General features: G+C 45.0%; 1 protein-coding gene across 1 annotated transcript in view; it reads left to right on the plus strand.

The window, feature by feature from the left end:
• Window positions 1-1,573: 1,573 nt before the first annotated feature.
• Window positions 1,574-18,636, plus strand: part of COLGALT2 (collagen beta(1-O)galactosyltransferase 2) — a 126,563-nt gene continuing 109,500 nt past the window's right edge. The window contains exon 1 of the mRNA XM_060088509.1: window positions 1,574-1,942. Within this exon, the coding sequence (XP_059944492.1) occupies window positions 1,680-1,942 (263 nt within the window). The 5' untranslated portion in view covers window positions 1,574-1,679. The remainder of the gene's footprint in view (window positions 1,943-18,636) is intronic.

Consider the following 18,636-nt stretch of genomic DNA (forward strand, 5'->3'; position numbering starts at 1 on the left):
TAGCTTGAGGGAAAAGAGCTGATGGAAAGGGACAAGTTGAAGGTTCAGTAGAGTGGAGATAAATGGAGAAAAGTCCTGGACTAGAAGGGAGAGGATGGGATCAGAAGCTCTGTCATGAATAGGCACCTGCAAGTAAGCAGTGCATTGGTAGGGATATTAATTAGAGACAGGGGCGTTTAGGGAGTTCAGTAAAGGAGGTGATATTCTTCTGAGGAAGGGAGGGGGTTGAAGGAGAGTGAAGAAGGTGTCTAATAGTTGCGGAGAAGTTTGGATACAACTGGTAAAAAGACCGTGTAGGGCAAGCTGGGATTGGAGGTCATCAATCCATCCTGCATGCAGATAAATTAAAGTCTACACAATTCCACAGAGAAAGAACTCCAGATTTCTTTACTAGCTTTCCTCCATTATGTTCAGGATTAAATATCCTTCGATAGTGTATCCTAGCAATTTCACTTTACCTGCTAATTTACCTTCCCTCCTCCTTCCTTCTTCCTTATACTTCTCCTCCAGCATGTACAGATTTTCCCTCTCTTTGTGACTGTTTGTCAGTTTGGGTCATTAAGGAGAAAGAAAACCATCTAAGTGAATCTCCTCCTTTTTTTAAAATTAGTTTCTGCTTTATAACAAAGTGAATCAGTTATACATATACATATGTTCCCATATCCCTTCCCTCTTGCGTCTCCCTCCCTCCCGCACTCCCTATCCCACCCCTCCAGGCGGTCACAAAGCACTGAGCTGATCTCCCTGTGCTATGCGGCTGCTTCCCACTAGCTATCTATTTTACGTTTGGTAGTGTATATATGTCCATGCCTCTCTCTCGCTTTGTCACAGCTTACCCTTCCCCCTCCCCATATCCTCAAGTCCATTCTCAAGTGGGTCTGAATCTCCTCCTTAACATGCCACCCTGTCAGGAAGCTCAGGACCCTGAGTTGGCAGGTAGAGGGCCTGGCCCCCAAGGGGCTTTCTTTAATTTCAAGGGTTCGATCTGGCTCTAAAATTCTCCAAGTCTTCCAACTTGACCTTGTTGAGGGGTCTACTCAGTCAAGAATGAATTTAAAGAGCACTTGAGTGTGAGGAAATGCAAACATTCTGCCTTTGTGGAAGTTAAAAAACTGTTTATCATAGTAGTGAATCATTAGGTGACTTTCCATTTTAGAGCTCTACCCATTTAGTCAATAAGTGCATTATGAAAAACTGGATACATTGCATCACTGTGAAGGACTTTAGACTGCGGTTTGCAAAAGCAGAATAAATTTTCTTGGAGTCGTACCGTTATGTACACACGCTCGCGCGCGCGCGCGCGCACACACACACACACGCATTCACACGCCCATTGGCAGACACGGCCACACCTCACGACTCTGGGGGAAGCCACAGACCTCAGCTGTACAAGCTGAGCCTGGACTAGAGGAACTTTCCGCGGGACTCGGGACAAACAGCCGCACCGACACGACTGTCTGCGAGCCTGAGTCCCAGACGAGCGCCGGCGGCGGCAGGTACTCCGGGCCCCCGCGGCAGGGCCTGGGCAGTGCAGCTGGGGCGGCGGCGGCGGCGGCGGGAGGGTCCCGGGCTGCCGAGGTCTTGCCAGTGCGCGCGCGCCAGCCGCCTCCCCTCCGCCCCTCGCTGCCGGCCTCGGGCATCCACGGCCGGTGGTCCAGCCGCCCGCCACGGCCCTGAACATGGCCGCAAGCCCCGCTGCCCCCCTGGCCTGGGCGCTGCTACTCCTCTCGTGGGCTCTGCTCCGCGGCGGCTGCCGGGCACGCTTCGCTGCCGAGCCGGACTCCGAAGACGACGAAGGGGAGGCGGTAGTATTCCCCGAGTCGCCCCTGCAGAGACCCACGGTGATGGTGGCCGTCCTCGCGCGTAACGCTGCGCACACGCTGCCTCACTTCCTCGGCTGCCTGGAGCGGCTGGACTACCCCAAGAGCAGGATGGCCATCTGGTGAGCTGGCTGCGCCGGGCCGGCGGCGGGGGCGGCGCCCGAAGTGTCGCTGAGGGGAGAGGGGGCGCTCGGGGCACGCGGACACGAGGTGCGCACACCCCTCACCGCCGGCGTGGGTCCTGGGTGGATCAGCGGTCGGGGTGGGGAAGGACGCGCGCGTCTGCGTGCCCACGGGCTGCTAACCAGGATAAGCAGCCCGCCCCGAGCTCCCGTGGGGACAGTGTGGAGCGGGGTGACCTCGTCCCTCTCCCGGACAGGACTGGGGAGACCCCGCAAGAGTAGTACCTTCTCCCCCCTTAACACTCGCGAGGATTCCCTTTTTCCCCACCTCATATCCCTCGCCCCGGAGTGCGGGAATAAGGTTGCCCGTTGCCGCCTACTCCTCCGGACGCGACATGGACCGAAACTGCGGCTGGGGGCCGGGGCGGGGTGGGGGGCCCTCCGGAGTGGTTGGAGTGCGCTGTCCTGGCTTCCCGGTGCCGGGTTCCTGCTCCCAACTCAGAGGCTGGAAAAGTGGCTCAAGGTTCTCCCTGGGTGTGGGGAGGAAGGGGAGAAGGGATCAGGACGCAGAGTTTGAGGCTAGTTGGGGCCAGCTGTGTCTTCCTAACTACGTCACCACCGTGGGTCCTGTCTCCTCTGAGCGCTCCAAGCTGTCCCGTCCCTGCATCCTCCCGGGACCCATTCCCTGCCGCAGATGCAAACCGCGCGGGGTGCCTTGGGGTGCCGGCGGGCGTCCTGGGGACCGAACCGCCACGGGAAGGCAAACAGCTAAGTTTTGTTGCGCTTAGGGTAGAGACTCGGGCCTAGGCCCTGTGCTTGCTGCGGAGGTGGCTGCCCACTTCAACTTTCCCACTTGGTCCTGTCTCCACATCTGTTTATAAAAGCAGGTATCAGAGGGTGAGAAGTTGGTGGCCAGGTGAGCCGCTAAGGGGCCTGTGGAGGAGGAGGTGGACACTGGCCAGGGGAGATAGGCTGCCAGGTACATGGACAAGAGGCCTCTGGTGTCTTGAGGAAGACATAGCCCAGGTCACTCTGGAGCAATTTCTGTCTTGTGTTGTTAAAGGGAGCTGTCCACAGACATGACATCCTTAAAGCCACGGTTGGGCAGAAAGCGAAAAGGAAGGATAAAGCAGTAGCTGAAACTGGGAGCCTAATGGTACCTGGTGGGAAAGGTGCAGAGGTGAGAAAGCAAACATGAGATATAGTGCAGCACTGTGCTATACACTGCTTTACTATATACTCTGTTATACGTGACGGCTGCCACGGAGAAGGGCATGTTATGTGGAAAGTAGGAACGTTGGTGCAGTCAGATTTTAAACCAGAAGGATTTTTTTTAACCATTTCAGTACCAAAAGAAAATTTCACAAATGTCAGTTCTTAGACGCTTTCTTCAAAAGAGATGCTTTACAATATTGTCTTGGTCTTTATGCATTGTTTAGTTTTAAAGAACATCACGATAGTTGCTATAGGAAATTAGTGAGGGGGGAAGTGAGTACCAGGCACAGGTTTTGCTACCTGATGTGCAGACATTACCCCTTTTATCATATAGTAAACTTTTAAAAGATACTATCATCCTTATTTTACAAACGAAGAAATTGAGGCTTGGATCAGTTCAATAACTCAGTCACAGAATTAATAAATGGTTAAACTGGAATGTGAACCCAGGTTTGTTTCTAAAGACCACCCCAGAAAGGATAAAGGGAACATGATACAGTATAAGCAAAATGTATATAAAGCTACAAATAAGGAGACGAGTTGTTTTGTCACTAGCTTGACATGTAGTTTTGGGCCAGTTGCTTGGGATCCATAGACCTCAGTTTTCTCATCAGTAAAATAAGGGAATAGGAACAAGTGATTTCAAAAATCCTTTCCAGCTCTTGAATTTCATAGATTTTGTGATATGATCAGAATCACTCAGCAATGATTGTACATCCTGAGTTCCCTGGATGTTCCAGATTCTATGGATGTTGGTGTTCTCTTTAGATGGGTAGTATTCTCAATTCTGCTTAGACCTTAGGGATCTCTTTTCCCTTACCCTTATTCCTGGTCCATGTGACTGTACCTTTATGGTCTGTGTTGGAAAGTAAAGGAAGAAACCCAAGGCTTGGGTAAGGCCTTGGGCAACCCCTGCATTAACCAGCCACTGAAGACTCTTCTTTGAGTTCTGGCTTAGAAATCTTATATAATTTATTAGGTAATAATAATAAAATGCCAGTTTTTAAATAGTCCTTTACAGCTTTCAAAGTACTTTCATCAACTAGTTATCTCATTTGATCTTAACTACCATCCTATAAAGAAAGATTATCTCCATTTCATAGAAGATATTGTCTAAAGTAACTGACTGAAGATTATATTTACTTGTTAATTTTACAAATATTTAATAATAAGAGCTCACAGTTCTTCTAAGCACTCTACATTCATTTTTCTGGTTTCCTCTTCACAATAACCCTATCAGTTATGTCTTATTATTATACCCTTTTACAGATGAGAAAACTGAGGCACAGAGAGGTTGTGCAAGTAATGACCTTCTTTTGTGAGAATCAGGCACTATGCCAGGTTCAGGCTGGAAAAGGTTGAATAAGATGTGGCTCCTCGGGGCTCCCCTGGTGGCGCAGTGGTTGAGAGTCCGCCTGCCGATGCAGGGGACAAGGGTTCGTGCCGCAGTCCGGGAAGATCCCACATGCCACGGAGCGGCTGGGCCCGTGAGCCATGGCCGCTGAGCGGGCGCGTCCGGAGCCTGTGCTCCGCAGCGGGAGAGGCCACAACAGTGAGAGGCCCGCATACCACACACACACACAAAAAGATGTGGCTCCTCACAGATAAATATGGCTTTGTTTTTTTTTTTTAAACTAGGCAGTGTAAGGTGATCTGAATGGCATTTATAGCTTTTGGGAGAGTGACAAAAGATTTCTATATAAATCAGATTGGGGCAGTTGTGTGGTCATGAAAGGTTTTCTGAGGAGAGTTGACACTTAGTTTGAACTCAGTTTTGAAGGACAAATAGGAATCCACAAAAACCTGGGAAGGAAGGAGGGTTCCAGAAAGAGGGAGAAGCATGGAAAATAAAAAGGTACTGGAACATTAACCAGAGCTTCCTATCAGGGGAGATAAAGTGAGTGGCAGGTCTAAGTTTTGCAAATCTTCAAACTCATTGCACTGTACCCTGGAGCTGCTGACTTCATGACTAGCGCTAGAGGAGTATTTGCGGGCAAGGTGATGGGTTATAACCCTCCAGGAGAGGCAGTACCTCAGTTTAGGATGCTGCAGTTTTGAGGGGCTTCTGCCAATGACTTACTCTAGTCTCTCAGTCCCAAGCTCTCCTCAACATTCTGAGATGCCAAACTGGCTAGTCTCCACTCTGCAAGGCCAGCACATGCTGAGGTCAAAAATGGTCAGTGTCGGGGCTTCCCTGGTGGCGCAGTGGTTGAGAGTCCGCCTGCCGATGCAGGGGACACGGGTTCGTGCCCCGATCCCGGAAGATCCCACATGCCGCGGAGCGGCTGGGCCCGCGAGCCATGGCCGCGGAGCCTGTGTGTCCGGAGACTGTGCTCCGCAATGGGAGAGGCCACAGCAGTGAGAGGCCCGCGTACAGCAAAAAAAAAAAAAAAAATGGTCAGTGTCAAAAAATGGCCCGAACTTCATAAAACAGAACCATGTTGAGTATAGAGACTGGGCTGCCCGCTTCCATTTCATCTTATTTTAGTAACTCTGTGCAGACTCTCTCTTCTCATTCATCTGCTTACTTCTAACAATGGCTGGAGTAGCATCTGATAAGACTTCTTTCCTGTATGAGTAATTGAGACCCTGGTTCAATGATCACATTCAGATTTCCCAGTGGTGTGATTTTTTTTTTTCCCCTCACCTAAAGTTCTGGACCATATCTGCACTGAATACCAACAAATTGACCTGAAAACTTTTTCAGAGGATGAGGGCAGTTATCTCAGTATGAAGTTTATTTGGATTCAGTTGAATGAAGGAAAGTTTATATTTTAGAGATACTTTGTACCGGCAAAAAGGAAAACTTGTCACATTTACCTATCTGATCTCAAAACCCCACCAAACTAATTGTTGTCCTTCAGATATCACAGTTCTGTGATAAGGAACTGAGATAATCCTTGTGTTGTAATTAAAACCCGCACTGGGTTAATGGGGATCACTGCTGTGCTGAGATGAAGGGGACAGGTTGGCATTGTAACATGCGGCAGTGCACTTGAGTGGGTTCTCTTTAATTCAGTGGAGCCATGAATAGTGGCCTTAGCAGTAGAGGGAAGGCTGACCTCATCCCCCTTCCCAAGCCTATGATTAAGGGGGGCAGTGGCAAGTAACATGATGATGGAAAATGGAGCAGGGCACAAGGAAAAACATTTGACCCAAAAGATACATTAAGTTTGTCTTTTGGAGAGCCTGCTGTTCTGTGTGGGAAGACGGTTGGGATTCACAGAGTCTGTGCAGTCACAAGGCAGTAACTATCGTGTAATTACAGAACAATTTGGGCATTTCATTTGGTAGAGTTTTGAAAAGTAATATGTATGCTAAATTGAAAACCATCATATGGCTTTTAAATAAAGAGATGTTTCTGTTGACATAAACATTAACAATGATGAACTTCTACTTGTTCTGGGGTACTGACCCTGACATTTTGCACACAACTTTGTGGCGTGTTTGGGGATTAGCTTGGATTTATCTCTACATTTTAATGCCCAACCAGTAGCATTTTGGTGAATGTTTAACTTGATACACTAATATAAGTGTGTTTACAAAATGTTCCAAGCTACTAGTAATGCTCGTTTTCATCAGTGGTGAGAATGATGTCACATTTTATCATTACAATCTTGACATTAAGTGGTTATGTTTTCCCTCTAGACAGAAGTTGCAGCTCATGGCTGAAAAAGTATATGTACTTTGGTCTACTTCTCTCCATTAGTTTATTTCTCTCACCTTACCCCCTCCTTCTCCTTATTTTTCCCAGCCCGGTAGTTTAGTACAGAGGGCAGAGTATGCAGCTTACAGATAGACTAGGGCTCAAATCTCCTGTGTAATCATGGGCACATCATGAAGCTCTAAGCTGAGCTGCCTCATCTGGAGATGACCAATAATAACACCTACCTCAAAGAGTTATTATTACAAGCAAATGAGATAAAGTATTACAATGTCTTTTACACACATGCTACTAAATAGATAATAGTTGCTATTTCCTATACATCTTTTCCTTTTTGTCTCATCTCCATTACCTTTCTCTTCGCAAATGAAAATTTTAAAAAAGAAAATATGTTCAAAAGAAGCTCTGTTTATTTTCTTCCTTCCAACAAAAAGTTATCAGCATAATGGAAACTAACATTCATGGAGGGGCTGTTCTAAACACTTTGGTATGATAACTGATTTACTCCTGACAGCAACCCTAGGTGAGAAGTGTCATTACGCTCTTCACTTTACACAGGAGGAAACTGAGGCACAGAGAATTTAAATAACTTGTCTGAGGTCACAAGGTTAGTGCACGGTGGAGCCAGGATGCGACTCAGGCAGCTAATGTCGCAGACTGAGTACAGATGCTCTGTTTAAGATCAAGAAAAGACCAATTAGTTCTAGTTTTTGCTTCTGTCAGTTGACCCACCTTAGGAAGATAAGAGTGCCAGTGTTTTCTTTCAAAGAAGAATGGCTCCTTCTGCTTGAATGACACAAGGGACTCAGTGGCTCCCTTCCACTGTCTTGATGATTTTGTCACTTGGGCACTTTCTAGTTACTAAACTCTGTTCTATGTTGGTAGATTTCACAGGAACAGAACGAGACTAAATATGTGGGTTGTACTTAAATATGCAGGTCACTTGCTATGATCACAGCTATATAGCAACAGAGAGAAATTTATTACGTATTTTTAGTGACAAACGAAGAAGGCCACATTATTCATATGCATGGTGGCTGCAGCATTTTGGTAAGACAGAGGGTCAGTTTTTCAGCCTTTTTAATTAGTGGTCTTGGATTTGGTTGACATATAAACTCAACTTTCTTCCAAATAGTAGGAGACACTATCAATCCTCCCTCCACTGTACAATTTCAAAACACAATTGGACCTCAGAATTATATATTTCCTTTGGGTAAAAACTGAAGTCACCTATCCTTTTGCTCTAGTTTAGACAAATCACTTGCGAGTTAGAATGGATGCCTAACTTGTCCTGGATCTATTTTATTAATTGACTTCCATAGGTGGGGAAACCAAAGCACAGGGCAGTTAAGGGATGTTCCCACAGTATATTACATAATGAATAAGTGTCGGAGTGAGATAACAGATTTCTAGATTTTAAACCCTATATGGCTGTTTTAATGTTGAGTATTTTTTTTTTCTTTTTTTTGCGGTATGTGGGCCTCTCACCGTTGTGGCCTCTCCCGTTGCGGAGCACAGGCTCCGGATGCGCAGGCCCAGCGGCCATGGCTCACGGGCCCAGCCGCTCCGCGGCACATGGGATCCTCCCAGACCGGGGCACGAACCCGTATCCCCCGCATCGGCAGGCGGACTCCCAACCACTTGCGCCACCAGGGAGGCCCTAATGTTGAGTATTTTATAAGGAATATAGCTCATGGTTAAAGGAGCATACCAGTTATTCTAAGCAGGGTTTGGTTTTACGTACTTGTCTTCAACTCCTTTCTCCAGATTCTCCAGATTCTCCAGCTAGTGCATGGTGCATGCTTATGACTCCAGGTACGTAAGCATGCTTCCCATGGCCCTGTCCCTTGACTGTCTCGGTGGTCGTAGGAATGAACAATGAAAGCTTTGTAACCTGAAAGGCTGTTGGTTGTGCCTCGGTCCTTTTTCCAACACTTAAATGTCCTCATGGGTCCTATCACGGTGTGGCACTGTCTTCAAGTCTAAGGCGTACTACAGTAGGACCATTATAAGGCTTATATAGGGACTATAGTAGGACTATTATAAGGTTCATTTCTGCACATTGCTTCAAATAACATAACAATATACATTCGAGTTAAAGTTTGAGAGAAAATGATTAGCCTGTAGTTTGGTTCTTAGTTCTATTCCCCAGTTACCATATTATGAAGAGGTTTCACTATATGTGTTTAAATCATAGCTATTATTTATCAGGAATTACAAAGTGTGTGTATTGTATATGTTTTGACGTTTTTATTCTCAAAGGAGTGATCTGTTCATTTAATTGCATTTACATTGTTAGCATATCAAAAATTGCTGCTAAAAGAAGTTAAATCCCTTAGAGTCCTTGTAGGTTTATAGTAATTTAATTATTTTAAGCATTTTCTTTCCTGACGTTTTCTTTTTGAAATTGAAAGAATAATACTGTCCCGTAATAAAACTTCAAAGAGTGTGAATGGGAATACAATAAAAAGTTAATCTCCCTTCCACTCCATACCACCTGCCTGGGGCAACCATTGTTAACAGTTTCTTGTGTATCATCTAGAAACTTTCTGTGCATATACATATATCCTTTTAGGTGTTAACCCAAATGTTGGTTGGCCAAAAAGTACATTTGGTTAATGAATACGTTGTTCAATAAAGTTCTTGGTGAAAATGAGTCTTTTATTTTTACTTAAAACCGAACAAACCTTTTGGCCAACCTAATAGAAGTAATTGATATCTCCTATTCTGCACAAATGTGATGTTTTTAAGTCAATCTCTCTATCCCAGGTTTTTTAAACTCTGCCATCCCACCTGTACCTATGTCCTGGCTGGCACAGTGAAAGCCAGCTTCACACAACACCTGTTGCAGGTAGTTACTCTGAACCCTCCCTGATTATACCCATCTTGCTCTCTTGTTCTTGTGTCTCTGGCCCCCAGAAATGTGGCCCTTAGCCCATTAAGAAAAATTTTTTTTTTTTTTGCGGTACGCGTGCCTCTCACTGTCGTGGCCTCTCCCGTTGCGGAGCACAGGCTCCGGACACACAGGCTCAGCGGCCATGGCTCACGGGCCCAGCCGCTCCGTGGCATGTGGGATCTTCCCGGACTGCGGCACGAACCCGTGTCCCCTGCATCAGCAGGTGGACTCTCAACCACTGTGCCACCAGGGAAGCCAAAAAAAAACTTTTTAATGAAGCATAACACACATCCAAAAAGTGCGTCTATCATAAATGTATAACTAGATAACTTTACACAAACTGGACATGCCAGAGTGAGCAGCACCTGCCCCACCAGGCCTGCATTTGTCCACAGCAACAAATGGTTAGCCTAGGAGCTGCTGTCTCCCGGACTTTGTCCAGACAGGTCCCCATCAAGCCCACCCTCTGTGCACTTACGATTGGCCCCTGCTGTCTGGCCCATGTAGGCATTTGGGTGGTGACCCTTGCTTCCTGCTCAGGCTCCTCAGGAGCCCTAGGACTCGAGTAGTAACTGCTTTCTAGAACCAGCAGGCTTGGCAAGCTGCCAGTGAGTGACCTAGTAGTAAAATGATCAGGATTGTATTACTTTTCCCTCGGCTCTCCATTCCTATGGTTGGAAAGCTGTGCGTTAATGTTCATAAAGGTAAAAACCGTCTCGTTATAGGTAGTAATTGAAAAGCCGTGCGGAATATAAATAGAGTGGCTGCAATTAATTCACTGGAACTTGCTGCTGTCCAGAGCCATGAAAACGCAGCATTTGTGGTTGGTGACATTAGCAAAGTCTCTTGTATGAATTAAACCTTAGATTTGGCTGCAGGGCATTTCTTTTCCTCTCTAGGAGCACTGGACAGAAATCATTTCGGACTTAGACTTCCCGTAATAGCCTCATGACATCCTACCAAGGCTGAATTTATGATATCATAACATACTTCATTTAATCGAGGCAGTAATTGTTATTATTTAGTTGTTTGTCAAGTTCATCAAGCTGAAACATGTCCCTGACTTAATTGGTTTAGCTGATGAGATCGTGTTCCTCTGCAAACATAGTGCAAAGTAATCCTCTTCGCCCCAGAAATTTTTTTTTTTTTTTTTTTTTTTTTTGTGGTACGCGGGCCTCTCACTGTTGTGGCCTCTCCATTTGCGGAGCACAGGCTCGGGACGCACAGGCTCAGCGGCCATGGCTCATGGGCCCAGCCGCTCCACGGCATGTGGGATCTTCCCGGACCAGGGCACGAACCCGTGTCCCCTGCATCGGCAGGCGGACTCTCAACCACTGCGCCACCAGAGAAGGCCCCACCCCAGAATTTTTGATTAATGTTTCAACACCCCTTAGAAGACGTGCATTTCCGAAACATAAATGATAACTTAAGTGATGATCCTAGGCTACACACCCCTAAGAAGATGGCAGAAGACTGTGTGTGGGACCAGGCCGCTCTGATGAAGCAGCCTCATGAGTACTTGATTTAAGTGATAAATTGCCTACATTGGAAGAATTCTTTACCTCCTAGGTTTGATCACTTCCAAGTCTATTGAGGCACATGTCAGTCTGGAGAGAGGAAGTTCCTTAAATGGAGCTTTCCCCATCTACCACCCTCCCGGCAAAATTCATGTGTTGAAATTCTAACCCCTAAAGATGATGATATTAGGAGGTGGGGGGTCTTTGGGAGGTGCTTAAGTCATGGGACTGGAGCTCTCATGAATGGGATTAGTGTTCTTATAAAAGAAGCTCCAGAGAGATCCCTCACCCCTTCCACCAAGTGAGGACACAGCAGGAAGTCTACAACCCAGAAGAGGCCCTTCACCAGAACCTGACCATGCTGCCATCCTCATCTTGGACTTCTAGCTTCCAGAACTGTAAGAAATAAATTTCTGTTGTTTATAAGCTACCCAGCCTGTAGTATTTTGTTATAGCACCCCAAATAGACTAAGATAGCTGTCAAGCCCAAGGAAACCATGAAGGTGGCCCAAAGTGCCTACATTTTAGGCAGTAAAGAAATAGAACTCTTACTTTGCATCCCCTTTCCTTTCTGAGACTGACTGTATACATTTTGGAGGTGGGGAGGGCAGTGGGCCACATCAAGCTTTCCTGTTCTCACAGGGCGAGAGATGATTCTGAGAAAGGGGAATACATGGATGTATGTTGATTGACATTCTCCCTAAAAGTCATATTAAGTGAGAAATTGCCACTTTTCAGGGCCTTGGGAAAGGCAGGATTTTCTGGAGACTAACAGTGGAACTTAAATTCCTGGGCTGTCCGTGAGAAATATGGTCATGGGCATTTGGGGCTATGGCATTTCCAACACAGAGTCCCTTGCTGAACTGCTGGACTGCTTTTTAGTTTCTTGGTTTCCAGCCAGCTCCATAATCTGTCCAAGCTCCACACACCACAGTGATTATGGCTGAGACCCGCCAAGATAGTGGAAAGTTGCTGCCAGGTGGAATCAGGATTTTTCATGTCATCACTGCAACGTTGAACAGTAAGCTTATATGCAGCTCCTACATTGCTGCATTCCCTCTGCTAGAAGCAGGTGGGGTGGGAGTGTATTCAGACAGTCAGACCGTGTCTTATGTTTCAGATGGATTTTGTGGAGTTGGCCTTTAAGGCTCAGCATACTAAAATGTTTTAGAAAATTACAAATCTCCTTTCTGCTTTTCCTCAATCTTGTTAGACTTTAAGATTTACTGGACACATTGATTTCTATCCTAGAAAATTCTCTTTAGCAAGATAAACTATGAATTTCTAAAGCAACAGACTAAAAAAAATTATATGCATCCTTTTATTTATTTGACCATCATGGATTGTCTAGGTGGATAAATTCAGGTAATCATGTTGAAATTAGTAGTTGAGGTGGCCTCAAAGCAACTCAACCCCATTGGTCAAGTTCATTGGCCATGAGTGGACGTGGCCCTCATCACTCTTCTGCTGACCTTTTGCTATAAGGCTGCTGCGCTTCTACTAGTGGTTCCTAAATACTGGTTCATGGGCCAGCTGTATCACAACACCTAGGACATTTGTTACTTACATAGATTTCTGTGCCCCGTTTCAGCCACATTCAATCAGATGGCCTGTGGAAGGGGCCTGGGAATCTGTGCCTTAAACACGTGCACAAGTAATTTGTATACACTTCTGGGTCTGGGAACTGCAGGAGATGAGCTCCCAGAAGCCCCCATGAAAAATAGGGGGCCCTCATGGAAGGACTGAAAGCTGTATATGTGTCTGAAGTACAGGCCGTGGGATTTTCAAAGCTTGGTAAGTTGTCACACACTGGAATCTTCTAAACTCCAGGTTCCAGATGCGTAAGCAATCAAGAAGGCCAAGGGGTTTCTTATTAAGAGAAGTAGTAATGTACAAGATTACAAAGAAGAGGCTCTGCCAGACAGACATCATCTGTGTTTTTTATTGAGTCGAGCACATGTGTTCTCCCACCTTCCAATAGCGGCTATTTAAAAAAAATATATATATATATATGTATATATATATATATATATATATATATATATATATATATATTTTTTTTTTTTAAGGCAATGCTCCAGATTACCCATTGTATGAAGTGCCTTGCAGTGGGGCTCAGTATAAAGTGACATTCCCTCAAACCCTTTTCTTTGCTCAGGTATCTCACATCATGAGCTCATTAAGCATTTAGGTTTATAGAAGGAAGGATAGCTATTGATGAACATCTCCTAATAGACTGGAGGGAAATCAAACCAGTGCATTTCCTCCAAATAAATAGTAGTCATGTGAACCACTTCAGTCTCCATATCCCCTCATCCTGATTCTTTTGTTGCTGGTATTTAATTTTCTTACCCTTGATTTTCTCTCTGGCATGCCTTTAAAAGCTCCTCCCCTCATTTGGGAGAACAATGAACAGTCTATTAAATTAGCTTAGTTGAAGTTCAGCCTTAACTACATGATATTACAAAGTCTCTAACCTAGTGTCTTCACCGGTTATGAATCCAAAATAGAACTTTTGGGAAATTTACACTATTCGAGTCCGCTGTACAAAAGATTTTTCTGAGTTTGTCGCTGCTGCGTGAAGGTATGTTCAGAGTTGATACAGTAGCATTATTATAAGCTTACCAACAGGCAGCCTTCTCTGGGGATGATCACACCTCCATTGATAAATCTCATACAGTTCCACACCCTCGTTTTATTGTGTCCTTTAGGTGACCGGTCTATCACAAATTCCACTGTAAATGTCCTCAAGTTTATGTGTCCCATTTTCTTTTTAAGTCCTTTTCCTTCCCTGAAATGTGAGCTGCATTCTACAGCTTAATGCCTCCTGCCAGGGAGATAATGATCACCTGGGGAGGAAGATGAGGCCAGGTTCCCCGGGGAGTATCCGGAACTCTTCCCTTCAGCCAGAAGCAGCCTCCTCCATTTTCCCCCCAGTATGCAAATGTCCTCATTTTGTTATTTATGTTGTCTTGTGAAAGGACTGGGAGGCATTGTTCATTTGCTCATGCTGTGTCACTTAGAACAAGCCCCTTATTCCCTCTGGGCCTCAGTTTCCTCTCCGTAACATCAGGGAGATGTGCCAGAGTTGTGGCTCTCAAATGTGGCTGCTTATGAGAATCATTTGATGAGGGTTAAAAAAATACTGATGCCTGGGCCCCACCCCCAGACCACTTAGGTCTGGATCTATGGGGTAGGACTAGGGCAAGTGACATATTCTGAAAACTTCCCAGGGGGTGATAATGCGGAGCGAAACTTGAGAACCTGTGGATGAGACAGATGTTCTCTCGGGTCCCTTCCCGGTCTGACATCAGTACCCCCTTCATGGAGTGAGTGGATCTAAAGAATTTTTATGAATCATAACTCTGCACGATTGATGTTTCCTGGACCCTCAGCCCAATTTTAGATCTTTTTCGGAGTGGCCTAAAAAAAAATATCTAAGTTTTCTCGGAAGGTCATTTGTATATCACCCTGTTGTGTACTGTGCCCAAAGGTGTCCCTAATAGTGTCGTCTCCTGTGGAAGGCCCGTGCCACATGATGACTGAACTGCCAAGGGGATGACGTGGCATCAAGAGGGTGGCCTTGAGGGCACAAATTGGAACTTCTCAGGAAAGGGCTGCGTGCACCAGGTGTAGAGCAGCTGTGGCCGAGGGCTTCCTTCCTGCGGTACACAGAGTCTGCCCCTTGGCTAAGGAGCTGCGGACATCAAGCCCTCTAAGCACATCCAGCCGGGCTGTGGCTGTTCAGGATTGCTTCCCAGTGTGTGTTTTGGTGTGTTGCCCAGCCTCACTTTCAGGCATTCTGTTTCATACTGGTGTAGGGCCTCTAATCACCTCTGGGTATTGGATTTCTGATGTTACTTTTAATGGCTTTGGATTCTAGCTTCTTTTGTTTCTAAATTTGCATAAACAGTGCTGCCTTTGTCCTGTGGTCTTGACACAGCTTCAAAGCCATGACTGGGCATCAAAGATGCACTGGATCCTTATTCCTTAGGCATCAGATTGCAGCAATGCCAGAAGGTGACTGAAGGTTACAGCCCCACTTCTGGGCCAGTTTTCTGTCTCCCAAAGATTAGATGCTGCCAAGTCCCCTTTGATAATGGTGCTGAATCTTAATAGCTTTTCCCAAAGCCTGGGCAAATACTAGTGAACTAAAGGGACACTGCTGGCATTTGTCTGAGCAGGAAAGGACAGTAACTCACTAATATTTACTGAACTCCCCTACCCCATGAGAGGCAGATTATTGAGTCCCACTGGGAAGCATGAAGTCCCAGACCCACTGGCCAGTCTTTGCTGATGTTGGCATGGTGACGGCCAAACTCTCATTTTCCCATGCGTCTTATCAAAATAAAGGAAGTAATTGAACTTTCAGTTATCCATGCATGGATTTTCTGTCTTTTGGATATACAGAGGCCAGCTTTTGATAATGGACCTGTTTGGTCCAACCATCCAGCACCCCCTTGAGTGCTCTCTCTCTCTCTCTCTCTCTCCCACCCCCCCTCTCTCCCTCTCTCTCTCTCTGTCTCTCTGTCTCTGTCTCTGTCTCTGTCTCTGTCTCTCTCTCTCTCGGTGCCGCCCAATAGTTGTGTGTTTAGACAATGGAGAGTGATTTTTATCTCAGTAACATCCCACATAAGGCATTCCAGTACGAGTTTTATCTGGTTTCTCAGCTGTTGGCTCTTCTGCATCATCTATGCCCTGCCCCACCATATTTTCAGATTTTCTTGAATTCACTACCTTGCCTTGGTCTCCTTAGCTATACCATGAGTGCTGGATAGGCTGATCTTTAAAGATTTTTCTAGCCATAGCATGCTATGAATTTGCAGTTCCACCACTGATACCATGAAAAATAAAACAGCTTACTCTGTTGCCACATTATTTAAAATGCCATTTGGGCCTTTGTTTCTTTATTTGTACTTAGATATAACTTTTCAGTAGTTTTGACTTATCCTTGTCTCATATCCTTGGTGAATAGACTGATGGTTCATATCTACATCAAATTATAAAAATTAAAAAATTTTTTTGCCCTTTGGGATGGTTAAGTTTATGTGTCAGTTGGGCTGAGCATGGTGCCTGGATATGTGGTCAAGCATTATTCAGGGTGTTTCTGTGAGGGTGTTTTTATGAGGGTGTTTTTGGCTGAGATTTATATTTAAATCAGTGGACTTTGAGTAAAGCCTTCCATAACATAGGTGGGCCTCGTTTAGTCAGTTGAAGGCCTGAATAAAACAAAAGACTGACCTCCTCACGCAACAAGAAAATGTGTCATCACACTGCCTTTGGACTTGAATTGCAACATTAGCTCTTCTCTGCGTCTCCAGCCTTCTGGCCTACCCTACAAACTCTGAACTTGCCAACCTCCATAATTGCATGAACTAATTCCTTAAAATCATTCCACCTCTCTCTCAATAGATAGGTATGAAGTAGATATATTATATTGAGGTATATATTATATATATACATTCTCTCTCTCTCTCTTTCTCTCTCTCTGGCTCTCTAGCTATCTGTTCTATTGGTTCTGTTTCTCCAGAGAACCTTGACTAATATAACCTCTAGCCTGAAAGAAAATACCATCTCTTTCATGAACAACAACAGCCAAAAGAAGGGCTGTGCTGAGAAGAAAAAGAACACAGAGAATTATGTCAGAAGAGATAGTTCCAGATCTGAAAGCTAGGAAAACCATTGCTGTGGGCACCAGGGATGGAATGGTTGTGGCATGAGTGTATATATTGACTTTTCTCATGCGTGCAAAATAAGTGAGTGCAGGTCTTCCTTAGAAGGTCCCCCTTCTTTTTTGAAAAGGCAGAAATAGGAGTTGGACATTTGCCATTGTGATGGGAAACAACATGTGTGTTTGTTCTTTGCAAAAGCTGCTGGCCAGCGTGCAGACCTGTGTATTTTGCTCAGTCTACCGTGTGAGGGAATTAGCTTGCATGTGCACTTTGGGGTTAGAACCTGGCAATGGAAGTCAAGTTTCAGCAGGCGAATGGGCTATTGCACTGAAGTAATAGCTCCTCCCCAGGGAAAGGCTTTACTTCAAAGTGGTGTCATTTACCATAGAGATGTTGAAGATTGGTCCGCACTGACACCTTCAGAGGCCAGGAGCATGAGTGCCTGTGAAAGGTCCTTGTAACATGGAGCTGGTTGGGGCCATGTCCTTCCTTGCTGATGCTTTAATGTAGGAGCAGAAGAAAAAGTTGATTTTTTGTATATAGGCTCTAGAAAGATAAAATCAGGCTCTAAAAAGATGAAATCAGGAGGGCAACAATTTTCTTTCCAAAGAGAGTTCTCATTGGTGTCTCTGACTTATATTCCTGGGGTTCAGCCTCTAAAATCAAATTCCTCCTTTTTTGAACTCAGTAAAAAAGCAGTCGTGCTGGATCAGAATTATCCTGAGAAAGCACTGCTCTTTGGCTGCCTCTCTCAGCTCTCTCTGATCTTGGCTACTCAGCTGATACTCTCAAGCTGCAAGCTAGCTGCCTGCTTTCCCAACAATCTAGCACCAGCTGTTCTGAGTTTCTGAAGTAAGATTTTTTTCTAGGATGCTTTCATTACCCCGGGGTTCAGGCATGGTAGCGTAAAATGCGCTAATGAGTTTTTCTTCTGATATAACAGTAAATGTGAGTTAAGGCACAGAAGGTCAATTTCTGCCCTGTAGTGAAGTGGATTTTGAAGCTTTTCCTCTCTTCAGTGTAACAAGGTATCTGAGATTTGGTGTTGCTTCCCCTAATCTGTGTATCATCTGTCAAGTTTTAGATAATAAATTGCACTGACATTCCGTAGCTTTGAGCTAGAAAGCAAATAGTTTCTCTAAAAGGAGCACTTCATCTTTTTGATGTCAAAGGAGAAGCAGATAAATAAACCACAGTCTGTGTTTCACCTTCTGAAATCATTTCTCCGTAGCAGATTTTTGGGGTTCTAGTTAAATCTAGTTAGCTAGAATCTAGTTTGAGATTCCAGTTAAATCTCACTACTTTTACTCCTATTCTTACTAACATCATAGATTTGGCTCCATTTTCTCTTTTCCAATCCTTTCTTTTTCAGTTTTTCAAAGCAGCATTTTTCTAGGTAGGTCTTAGTTAGTTTATTGATGGATTGATCTGTTTATTTAAATATAGAATTAGCAGTACTAGAAATGCAAGTGTCTTATCTGAAATAATTAGGAGAAGCTGTTCTTCGCATCACCTTGTAAAAAGTGATTATGAATTTGAAAAATCCAGACAGATAATTCTTGTTTTCAGCAACTTAAAAAAAAACTGTATTTGCCTTCCTTGGCCTTTGATCCCTAAGAAGACCAAGGTTACACATGGCTATGGTCTGTAGTTAATTTCACCCTGGGTGGTAAAATAATACACTGTGGTTTCCAGACCCCTGAACAATCAACTGGTAACAAGTGAGGTCA

The sequence above is a fragment of the Mesoplodon densirostris genome, chromosome 2, assembly GCF_025265405.1.
Source record: "Mesoplodon densirostris isolate mMesDen1 chromosome 2, mMesDen1 primary haplotype, whole genome shotgun sequence".
NCBI lineage: Eukaryota > Metazoa > Chordata > Mammalia > Artiodactyla > Ziphiidae > Mesoplodon > Mesoplodon densirostris.